General features: G+C 47.3%; 1 protein-coding gene across 3 annotated transcripts in view; it reads right to left on the bottom strand.

The window, feature by feature from the left end:
* Positions 1-12,578, bottom strand: part of MTSS2 (MTSS I-BAR domain containing 2) — a 61,923-nt gene that overhangs the window by 27,517 nt on the left and 21,828 nt on the right. For all 3 annotated transcript variants that reach the window (XM_056525420.1, XM_056525422.1, XM_056525419.1), the window contains exons 3-4: positions 347-420; positions 168-252 (exon numbers count right to left, since the gene is read on the bottom strand). In XM_056525420.1, the coding sequence (XP_056381395.1) occupies positions 168-252; positions 347-420 (159 nt within the window). The remainder of the gene's footprint in view (positions 1-167; positions 253-346; positions 421-12,578) is intronic.

Here is a 12,578-nt window from a genome sequence, read left to right as displayed (position 1 = left end):
GATCACACTACAGACCCCACCATGCCTCCCCAAGTTACTGTGCAGCTGCCACCATTCACTGGAGGAAGTATATAGAAAGTGGCACAGTTCTAAAGATATGGACATGCAAATTGTGCCATAACCCTAATGCTGCCAGTTCTGTTGGGTTATTTGCTACAGGTTCTTACTTGGTGAAGTGTCGGAGTTTGCTCTCGATGCTCCGATGTCTCATACACATGCGGGTGAGGGCAGATCCAATGTCACGAGTAGCTCCTGCAAATTGAAACATCGGACAGTGTGAAACATTGCTCCACATGTGGAGTATGAGACCATAATGTGCTGTCATGATCACCCAGCGGAGGCTCACCTCGAGTATTGGTTGCCATGTCTGCCACTTTCTGAAAAGCATCAAGGAAGGCGACAGCTGCCAGCACTGTGGTCCTGGGTAGAGAGAGGAGGGCCAATAGTTATAAGACGTAGACCTTTTATTTTTCACTAATTCCATTACATGCATGAAGATGCCAATTGTTGCAATATACATGCTATTAGTGCTGGGCGGTATACCGGTTCATACCGAATACCGAAATTTTTGTGCTGCACGATATGAATTTTTCCCATACCGCAATATCGGTTGGGCCCCTCGAGAATGAATGAATTATCAACCCAGCGCTGCGCTGTTCTCACATCAGGGAACTAATCATATGTGACCCGCGAGGGCTGTTCCCCCCCCCCCCCCAATTAATTATCATCCCAGCACTGCGCTGTCCCCACGGAGTACTTCTCACATCACCTGCAAGCGCGGCCTCCCTGGTCCTCCTTTTTGTTGCGGGCCGCTGGCGCGGAAACTCTGTACTGTACGCTGTATCCCTATGCCCGGGCTGCAAAACATAAACAAAATAAACTTTAACTCACCTTCCCCGTCGGTCCGGACCTGCTTCCTGGGGACGTGAACGTCGGACAGCCGTCAGCCTATCACTGGACGCAGCGATGTTCCGCCTCGGCCAATGATAGGTTGAGAGCACTGTCATGTAAGAAGCCGGCTTCTTACATGACAGTGGGCTCGGCCTATCACCGGCCGAGGCGGAACATCGCTGTGGCCGGTGATAGGCTGATGGCTGTCCGACGTTCACGTCCCCAGGAAGAGCGTGAGGCCTACGTAGGAAGGTGAGTTAAAGTTTATTTTGTTTATCTTTTGCAACCCGGGCATAGGGATACAGTGTACAGTATACAGTGTCAGCGCCGGTGGCCCGCAACAAACAGTGGGACCAGGAAGGCAGCACTTGCCGGGTGATGTGAGTAGTACCCCGATGGGGACATCGCAGCGCCCGCGGGTCACATGATTTGGGGGGGGGGGGTGAGAAATACCATTATATACCGTGGAACCGCCATAAGTTACAAAAATACATACATTTGGTCATACCGCCCAGCTCTACATGCTATCACCTTCTGTTTTGCCAGTATCTTATACTAATATACAATATAATTAGCACCATTACTGCCAAACTTTTAGCCACATCCCTTTGATGCAATTTAACTGTATGTCAAGGTACTGCAATATACAGCTTGCTAGTCAGTTTAGGAAAATTCAGTGAGGCTCATATCCCTGAGGTGGCCATTTTTATCTGCTAAACAATATCACATAGGAGTGTGATAAATGTGACTACAGGAGAATACAGATACATTTTTTCAGATTTCATTCATGAAGCTGAAACCTGGTAAAATAGTGTACTAATTCATTGTAGCTAACAAAGAGTAAGTTATCTTCTGCAACCGCTCAGTGTGATTGGTACAAGTGCACAGATTTATAGTGTCAGTACAGTCTTCTCTACAAAAATGTTAAGTGCCCCTGTCATGTTAAAGGACATCTGCAGCTCTTTAACACTTATCCCCTATCCACAGGATCGGAGATAAGTGTCTGATCGCAGGGAGGTCTGAACGCTGGGATCCCCCTCAATCTCCTGCACGGGGCCACGGCTCTGCTGCGGCTCTGCCGTGCAGGAGGCGTGTTGGCCACAGTATAACATTGCGGTTGACATACCTCCTCCATGCAACTCTAGGGGAGAGGTGGGGAGGCAGCGTTCGTGCCTCTCCCATAGAACTGTATGAGGACGGGGCGGGGATCGCTAATGCTGGGGCCCCATTTAGGAGATCGTGGGGGGTCCCAGCGGTCGGACCCCCAGTGATCAAACACTTATCCCCTATCCTGTGGATAGGGGATAAGAATTAAAGGGCTGCAGATGCCCTTTAAAGAGTACCTGTTGTAATATAGATAATTTTTTTTATCTTCCCAGTTCACTCTCCCCCATCATGATAAACCACCCTCTGCCTTTATTTTTTTTATTTTTTAGTTTCAACTTTGATATTGTTCTGTATCCTATGCTCCTTCTCAGTCAGCTCCACAGACTGGGAAGGTGCGTTTCCCAGCAGACGTGACATGATATGAAGCCCGGCAGGGAAGAACTTATCTACACTACCTCACTTATCTACACATAGCCCAGAGCAGTTCGGTGTGTGCATAGTGTTGGGTGTGTCCATTTTTGAGCTCCTCCAGACTTCCACGTGGAGCGGGTGTTCCGTCGGCCTTTCCCGGGGGTGTGGCGGCCTCCCGGGGTGGGCTTTCCTGCGTGGAGCCCCGGGGGACCCGGGCTTTTACCTCTCGTTCCCGGCTGGCGAGAGGGGGAAGACAGTGTCTACAGCCGGTTCCAAGGTTGGGGTGAGACATTCCGGCAGGGCCCGCAGAAATGTGGAGCCCACTCCTCCATCCAATGGGAAGAATGCAAGGCAAGGACCTTCTGCTACTCCAGAACCCCAGCAATGGGGGGTGCGGGGTCCAAGAGCGTCTCTGGCGACCTATGGGTCACTGATCCAGGCCAAGATGGTGGAATATGAGGAGCTGGGCAGAAGACTTCTGAGCCTGAGGGAAGACCTGAAGTTCTCACGTTACCATGCTGACCATGCCTCTGGAGGTAAGAGGCAGAAGTTTTCTGCTCAGGCGCAAGCTCTGAAGACTGAGGTAGCTGAGGTGGAGGAGGCCAGAAGGAACAATGCTGGGGGTGCAGGGATCTTTAAAGAAAAACTGTCAAATGACGACAGGTTTAAAGTAATGCAAGCAGGGGCAGACAGCCATGAAGACAGCAGTGAGGAGGATGATGGAGGGAAGGAAGGTTACGGGTCGGGTGAAGGTGAAGCTGTGGAAAGTGAGGGGGATGTCGCCCCTAGTGCATGTAACCCCCAGCCCCCAAGATAGCTACCCTGAGCCATATCAAGTGGCGCTACCTTCTAGTGATGGTGAGGATAGCGGTGAAGAGGACCCGGCCAGTGGGGGTTTGTTGAGAGCCATCATACAGCAGGAGTCCCCTACCCGTTTGCAGGATTTCGCCTTCGGTGAGGATCTGGGCAAAGATGATATGGTGAAGAAAAGGAAGAAAAAGAAGCAGAAAGTTCAAGAAACCGTGTCCTTTGTGTTATGTCCTTTCCATCAATAGATGTGAAGCCCACCATCCTGTCGGTAGGGAATGGCAGGATGGGCGCATGGTGGGCAGCTCTGGCACTGCAGGACCGCCTCAGGGTTGCGGGGGCGTGTCCGAGCGCCAGAGGCAAATTATGCTGCTGTGTGCTCGGGGGGGCGGTTCGTCGAGTGCTGTGGGCATTACTGCAGGGCACTCCACTGTGAGGGGGGCAGTGTCCTGGTGCTGGTGGCACAGAGAAGTGGGTCCATGTGCTCGGGGGGCGGTCCCCGAGTACTGTGTGTTCTGCGGGCGCTGCGGGGCACTCCTCTGTGAGGGGGGGGGGGGGTGTCCGGCCACTGGGATCAGCTGCAGAGCCCATGTGGTCAGGCATACCAAGCGATGGCGCTGTGGGAGGAGCTGGGGTGTGCTTGGAGGGGCAGCCCCAGACTCAAGAGGTGACATCGCCCATGGAGGAGGAGTCATCAGCATCGACCTCAGCAGCTAAGACAGCACAGAAGAGCATACTACAAGTCCCAGCCAGCCGGTTCTGGGTCCGGTCCGGCTGCCCCTTCCGGTAGTGGCTGCTCCTAGGAGCTATGCTGATCTCGCTACCGGGGGTTCAGGGGGGTCCCAGTCTCCGTCCGGCTCTGGAGGCCACTTGCAACAGCGCCTCCTGGAGGCTCTACGCAGGGGTGACAGGTCAATCCAGGTATAGGGAAGGGGTGAGGTCGACCTGTCTTTCTAGATAGAAAGGCACGGTTTGGGGGCTTTCCGAGAGCGGAATGGGGAGGTGGTCTGGTCCCTCCCGACAACCGGACAGGACAATAACCGTAGGAATGTGGTCCGTCTGATTTGGAAGGGGGAGGATGCGTGCCCACCTCGAGCAAAAGTGGTTGAGCTCCTCCTTCAGATAGAATTCAGGGAGAGTGACATCTTTGCCCTGATTTACCCCTATGGTTCATCAGAGTTTGATGTCAGTTTCTTTCGGCCAAAGGGTCTCGTACTCTTCTGGTCAAACTACGAAGTGGTGAAGAATGAGCCCGGCTGGCGAGATTTCGCCGTAAAGGCGATTTCCCGTCAGAACCGTTTTGACCCGTAACGAGTCACTTTCTTGTTATGACATCATGAACTGGCTCGGATGGTATGGGGATGTGAGGGACATGCCCAAGAAAAACCTGGATAAGCACGGGATCTGGTCCGGGGCCTGGATGTTTTCCGTCAAACTCAAATGTTCAGGGAGTACGGTTGCCCACATTCCGTCAGCTGCCTTCCTTGGACGTGATAGGATACAGGTCTTCTACCAGGGGCAGCCTAAGGTCTGTCACAGGTGTTGCAGCCCCACCCATTTTAGCGCAGCCTGTTATGTGCAGGTCTGGGCTTTGTGTGGTGGGGTGGGTCATCTGGCCGCATCCTGTAGGCAGATCCGGTGCCACCTGTGTGGTGTCCTCGGACACCCTTTCAGCCGTTGTCCTAGCGCCTTCGCCCGTGCAGCGGCCGCTCCAACTGAGGAGAGCTGTGAAATTGCCTCGGCTGGGGAGGGTACAGGCAGGGATGGGGGAGCAACAGGGCTAGTGAGGAGGAAAATGGGCCCCGCAAAATTAAGGCGGGAGGAAAATCGTTGGAGGAGTAGGGAGCTGGAGAGCGCCCAGGTGACCGGGGTAGCTTCAGCCCCTGCTCCTGAAGCTGGCCCTGTAACCACTGAAGCCCTGGAGGAGGACATGCTGGATGAGGAGATCAGGAGGCTGCGCAGAGAGAAAGGCAATATGGCCGACTCTTCCGATTCCTCCCCCTATGAAAGTGTGGATGAGGAGAGTGGGGAGAGGCCTAAAAAGAAAGACAAGGGCAAAAGGAAAGGGGGAAAGAAGAGTTCAGAGCCCTCTGTTCCTTATACTGCGGGCCAGGTCCAAAACGGAAGCCTTACTGCCCCCCCCCCCCCCCGATTGACCTGTCAAACCGGTACCTCGTCCTCGATACATCTCCTCCCCCTCTTTGGCGGGGGAAGGTGAGGGTGGGGTGCAGATTAGTGGTAGGTCCCGCACCACTTGAGAAACCTTGGCGTGGTGTGCGGGCTCAGGTATGTCCTTCATATAAGGATATACTAGCTAATGTCTCAATTTTACATCAGTGTTGAGGGTTAGCTAATGTCATTGTTTACATTTACCACAGGAGTGAAACCATATTGTGGTCTACAAGTGCTCCACTCCAATATAGGTGCACAACTGCACTTGGGGTCGAGCACCTCTTATCATCTTAGACCACACTAATGTAATTATTTAGTGAGGGCGGGGTGCCTAGGGAGAAAGAGCGACTGGGGGAACTGGGTCCTGTCCTATCGAGGCACCTTCCTCGGAGGGAAGGGCTAGACCGGGGTCAGACGGAGACTGGGATCAAATGGATCAATCTGAGTCTAAAAAGAGGTCTAAGCGTGGTCCTGCCCTCTCATCATCTTCGGGGGATGAGGAGGCTAAAAAGAAGGGAAAACAAAAGTAAAGTGTGTGGCCGTCTAATTTAATCACTCTGTATGGCGGCACTCATCCCATTGACGCTGGAATCTATTAATTGTGCCAGCAAAAAGTCAGATACGGCTAGATTTGCAGCCTTTAATTTTCTCGGCCGTGTTGAAGCCGATATTTTCTTTTTACAGGAGACCAGGTTTTCAGATCTAGCCTCTCTGGTTAAAGCCAGAAGAGAGTGGAGGTGCGGTCCCTCCCACTGGTCTCTTGCAGCTGAGCCATATAGTGGGGTGGCGGTCCTTTTTACCGCTCCTGTTGAATGCCGATGGGTTATTGAACTAGAAATGGGGAGGTGCCTGATCTTAGATGTCTTCATGAAGGGACAAGAGCTTCGGCTCATTAACATATATGCTCCACAAACCAGGTGGGGACGTACAGATCTCTTTATGAAGATTAAGCCCTTTCTTTTTACAAGTCAGCAAGTGATTTTTGGAGGGGACTTCAATAATGTCACGATGTCCCAAGATAGGAGATGTTCCAATAATCAGCTGACTTATGACTGTGTGGCCCTCAATAATATAGTTAGGGAAGCTCGCCTAGAGGATGCCCACATCCGGAGCCCATCAGGCGATGCGGGTTTCATCTTTCATCGAGGTAGCTGCAGGTCTAGGTTAGACAGGTTTTATTTAAAGGAGAAAGCCGTCTCTTCCGCAGAGTCCGTGGTTGAGGTGGAGTTCTCCAACCACTGTATGATTTTGTTTTCCCTGAATGTTTCAGAGATCCCCCGGATGGGTAAAGGTTATTGGAAGCTGAATTCATCCCTCTTGGAGGAAGCGGAGGTAAGACAGTCCTTTGAGGATTTTCTTCAGAGTCAGGTACCTTTACTGGGCCTACACATCTTTGGTTTTTGAGAGGGATTACGGGAGGTACCGCTCGCCTGACCCTTACAGAAACTGCAAGATGTCAGTGAGTACTAAAGTCATTTCAGGACTGATTGATAGTACGGGATCTCTGAATTGGTCCAGATCAGGGATCTTGGAGGTCGTCAGATCCTTCTTCTCGCACCTCTTAGGAAGGAAGGATATGGATCAGGACATGATGTCGGGTTTCCTGGCTGAAACCGTTCCTGAGCCAGGGGTAGACCACTCTCTTGGCGTTTTGGCAGAAGAGATCAGGGAAGAAGAAGTGAGACTGGCAATCAAGTCGTTTTCCATCAGCTGGAGTCAACTTGCCGGCCTAACCTATCTGGAGTGGGCTTATGGGGCACTGGGTGGCCGAGGACACTGGGTGGCCGAGACAGGGGCACTTTATTCTTAGTTAGTTTAGTGATTAGGTACTACACGTGGAACCCATGGTGTTTAATGTCGCCCCAACAGAAAATCCTGTCTGAGATGGAGGTCTGCAGGAATTTCACCAGTGACCTCGTGAAGATCAGGTCTTTGGAGTATGGCAGTCTTGGTACCAGTAGGGCTTCTCACCTATGGAGAGGGTTTTTGATGCTCCCTAGGTACTAGACCTTTTGGGTAGAGTACCCTTATTTTGGTTAGGGGCAGTGTTATATGGATAGAGATAGGGTGAGATAAGGGTCAGTTTTTTGGGAGGAATAGAATTAGGGAGAATTGTAGGGGGAGTTAGGGAAATAGTTTAAAATTTTTTGTTGTATCAAGTCTGCCATCCTTCTTCCTGGTGGTGGGCTAATGCATGCACATGCTAGCTTTTTGTTTAGTTTTAAGCTGATATGGTATGAAGGGCTTACAGACGACCAAACTTGGGCCTAAAGTGGGTTGTGGTTCAGTGTGTATAAGTTTGTGTGTAAGTTGGTTGGAAGGAGTTCTAGGTGGGGAGGGTGTATTTGTGGGTGGTGGTGTTTTGTTTCTTTGGGGGGACCTGACATGGGTCAGTTAAGGACTGGACTTTGTGAACTGTACGAACGGTATGGACTCTGACCAATGTACAGGATGGGTGGTATGGGTGAGGGTAAAGTTTTAGTGTAGGGATTTTCCTAGGGTTTTCTATTGTTTTTCTAGGTGTTTTCTGTAGTGCATATATTTTATTTATATATTATATTTAGTGATTTTGTAACTATATTGTGTTTTTATATCTGTATTGTTTCTTATTATATAGCATTATAGTAGTTATGGAAGTCGGACCAGTTGTTGTGTTGATATGTGGTTTATTTGATTTCAGTTTATTTGGTCTAGTGTTTTTTTTTTTGCAGTGGTGTGCTTGTTATGTTTTCTGTTTTGTTTTCTTGTTGTCTGTCTCCTTATAGCCGGATAATGCTAAATCTTATATTTATTTTGATATGCCAAGTTGTGCTATTTTTATGTTGTTAGTTTTCAGTATGTGTGTGTGAGTGCTGATTTGATAGTTTTGTTTTCTTTGGTACTTTCGTTATTCCCGGATAACAATTCAGTTAATTTGGTCTAGTTTTGTAAGTGAATGTGTGCATGATATTATTATTATTATTTTTATTATTTAAAAAAGAAAAAAAAATTGTGTGCTTGTTATGTTTTCTTGTTGTGTGTTTTGAGTTATGGATGAGTTATGGATGGTTTTGAGTTATAGCTGGGTAGAGCTAAATTTTTTGTTTATATTTTGATAAGCAAAGTTGTGCTTTTTTATGTTCATTTTTGGTATGCGTGTGAGTGTGTTGATTAGATAGTTTGGTTAGGTAAGTGGGCATATTTTAGCAAAGCTGGGCTGGACGTTTAGGCAGGGTTTTGTCTTTGGTATTTCTTATTTATGTTATAGCTGGTTAAGCTTGCTTTGTTTTGTGTTTTTGTATTGGATAAGTTTTGTATTTTTCTAATGAAAAAGAGTTTCAGTGTAAGATGGGCTGTTATTGGCTGAGGGTGCCCCCCCCCCCCCCCCCCCCTCTGCTCTCTGAAGTCTACTATACACTGTGGTGAGCTGAGGTCCCACCTACATTTTCTAACTTTTGTCTCTGCTAGGCTGCTGCAGGAGACAATCTGCAAGCAAGACCCAAAGTAAGGGTTCATTTACCACATAAAGTCACTCATTTTTATTAAAAACTATATCAGAAAAGTAATTCAAATAGGCTAATCTATAATATTAATTTTTATTACCAATGGCAGGTACCAGTTAAGTAAAAATACTTTTGACACACACACACACACACTAGGCTAAGCACTTTTCTCCAGCTTGCTGCTCCCCTTATCTTCCTGCAAGAGAAGGGCTCCAAGGCAGAGAGCCTTTATGTTATCATTGGGTGGTATTTAGGGTCTATTCACACGTACCGTATTCTGCGCAGATTTGATGTGCAGGATTTTCTGCTGCAGATTTCAATGTAAACTGAATGACTGAACACAGCTTGAAATCCTGCGCATCAAACCTGCGCAGAATACTGTAAGTGTGAATAAACCCTTAAACACCCAGATCCTGACTGTCAAAACTTTTGACAGGGACACATTATTAAAAATAAATGTTCTGCAACTGTCTAAGACTCTGGTCCATATGTATCTGAATTTGCCCTTAAGACTGTCTGGTTTTGCCCATAACAACCAATCACAGCCCAGCTTTCATTTTACCAGAGATTGTTAAGATATGAACACTGTGCTGTGATTGGTTGTTATGGGAAAACCAGACAGTTTTGGATACAGGTGCATTGAGAAATCTAAGCCTTTTTCATCCCATTTGAAGATCACTCCTAGCTGTCAGTGAATGGTAAAAATATTGGGGGACACATTCAAAAACTAATTTGTGTTACAGCAATATCAATCAGCATTTTTTTTTCTCCTCACATTTTCAAAGGTCCCTCATGTAGCTTTGAAAATATGTGAGTATTCATTTTCGAGCCACTTTTGTTTTATTTTGCGCCATTCTTGTTTTTTTTATTTTTTTTATGCCAAAATTGCAGATTTTGCCGCCAAATTGTAAATACTAGGAAATTCCAGCATATTCTATGATTACTTGTGCCCAGACAAGCAATAACTGTTTAGAGGAAACATGTCTAGGGGGTTAAATGTGAGTGAAGGTGCAGTGACTGTGAACATAACAAAAATTAAAAAAAATAAATCTATCATTTGCCAATAATTAATAGTTATATTTCAATAATTGATTAAAAAAAAAAGAAAAGAAAATGCCAAAACCAGAAAAACTACACCCATTTTTGTGATTTCTACACTAGCAAAGAGATGGTGTGAAATTTTTGATGACATGAAATTTACCCTGTAAGACATGACATTTACATTTGCCACGCTTACTTTGGCAAAACTAATGTGGCTAGTGTAAACTTTGGATCATTAAAGGGGTATTCCGGGCAAAAAACATCTTATCCTCTATCGAAAGGATAGGGGATAAGATGTCTGATCGTGGGGGGCTTGCAGCTGGGACCCCCAGCGATCTCCCTGCAGCAGCCCGCATTCTATGCGTAGCTGCGTCTGAAGTTTCGGAAACCTCCGGGCTTCCGAGACGGGGACGTGATGTCACGCCACGCCCCCTCCATTCATGTGTATGGGAGGGGGCGTTGCAGCCGTTACGCCCCCTCTCATAGAAATGAATGAAAGGGGTGTGGCGTGATGTCTCGTCCCTGTCTCGGAAGCCCGGAGGTTTCCGAAACTTCAGGCGCAGCTATGAAAAGAATGCGGGCTGCTACAGGGAGATCGCGGGGGGGTCCCAGCCTCGAGCCCCCCACGATCAGACATCTTATCCCCTATCCTTTCAAGAGGGGATAAGATGTTTTTGCCCAGAATACCCCTTTAACAGGTAAAACTCTTTGAATATCTGATGGAAACTTTTTTTGCACCAAAATTATGGCGAGAGACACTAAATTTTTGTCGTGAAGAGTTTTGAATATGTCCCCCATTGTTTACAATTAGATCCTGAATACTCATTCTAACTTCCTTATAATATTTTTGTTTACAACAGTGTTTAGCTCACATAGGATTGTCTATACCAGTGGTCTTCAACCTGTGGACCTCCAGATGTTGAAAAACTACAACTCCCAGCATGCCCGGACAGCCGTTGGCTGTCCGGGCATGATGGGAGTTATAGTTTTGCAACATCTGGAGGTCCACAGGTTGGAGACCACTGGTCTATACTGTACTAGATATATGAGAGCACAAGTCTCAAATGATACATTGTAACAGATTTGAAGTCTCTGACTGTAAACAAGAACAACTCCATTTACTGATACAAGTGCAGATCTTGTATGATTTTTTTTTTAATCTTGTGCAGCTATCACAATGTAACTCCCCACAGAAAGGGGGGGGAGGGTTTTAGGGAACAGCAGGAAGGGCAGATTTACTCCAATGTAAGCCAAAAATTGTTGTAAAATATAAAAGAAATCAACACTAGCTTAGAGATTGGCATACATTGTAGCAGAATGTCAGACTGCAGCCACGGACAAACACAGATGCACCATCTTTATTAAAGGCAGAGCTTTCCAACTTTTCATGTGGGTGACACCCTTTTGTACACATGCACAGTTAGGTGACAGACCCATTGCCATACCGTTAAAGGGTACCTCTCATCAAAAAAACTTTTGATATATTATAGATTAATGTATGCAGAATAACTTTACAATTGCATGTTATTAAAAAATATGCTTCTTTCTATTTAATTTTCCACTTTGAAGAAATGACCACTAGGGGTCTCCCTACCAGTCCTGGCAGCAAGCATTTCAGACTCATGCTGGAGTCCTAAACACTACGAGCTGCCAGTCTGCTTTGTTCACAAAGGAGAACACTCAGAGCTGCCAGCCTGCTTTGTTCACAGCCTGTTTGGCTGTGAACAAAGCAGGCTGGCAGCTCTGAGTGTTTAGGACTGCAACATGAGTCAGAAATGCTTGCTGACAGGACTGATTGGGAAAAATACAATAGAAAGAAGCATATTTTTCATTAACATGCTATTGGAAAGTTATTCAACATTCATTAATCTAAAATATATCAAAAGTTTATTTGATGAGAGGTACCCTTTAACTGCACAAGTCATGTTGTGCGTCCTACAACACACAGTGTGATATCATGTTCCAGTCTCAGCATTACAAATATGGCAGCTACCTCTACCCCCCCAGCCCACAGTGATTTAAAGGGAATCTCTCAGATGGATTTTTGTTAATAAACTGCTCAGGTCGCGTTATGTGAAATAAAATCAGCATCCATATTCCTATTATGTCTTCATTAATGTGTCATAATTAGACACATTATTGCTGATGTTCATCTTTAGTTGTGAGTCCCGGCTGCTGATAGCAGCCAATACTCGCCGTCTATGAAGCAAACGCAGCTCCTGAGCACACTTTAATGTCCCTTAGTATGCACAAGATGTAAATGAACTTGTGTGTCCTCTAAGGGCTCAGATGAGCACACTCCATGGACTTCTGTTTTAGACTGGCTATGAAACATTAGTCTATGTAAATCTCCCCCAAAGTCCAAAAGGTTCCAGACATTTTACAGTGATGAATACTTATGTACTGAAGACTAGACACCAGCCCTTAAAGGGGTACTCCACTGCCCTGCTTCCGGAGCTCTGCTCCCCATCATCCGGAAGTTTATTGTTCCAAACGCTGTGTGCGGGCTTCCGTGTTCAGGGCCGCCCCTCGTGACGTCACGCCCGCCCCCTAATGCCGTCATGCCCCCTTCCCATAGACTTTCATTGAGGGGGCGGGTGTGACGTCATGAGGGGGCGGGCGTGATGTCACGAGGGGCGGCCCTGAACACGGAAGCCTGCATACAGC

The sequence above is a fragment of the Hyla sarda genome, chromosome 6 (assembly GCF_029499605.1).
Source record: "Hyla sarda isolate aHylSar1 chromosome 6, aHylSar1.hap1, whole genome shotgun sequence".
NCBI classification, from domain to species: domain Eukaryota; kingdom Metazoa; phylum Chordata; class Amphibia; order Anura; family Hylidae; genus Hyla; species Hyla sarda.
This window is presented reverse-complemented; position numbering and strand designations above follow the sequence as displayed.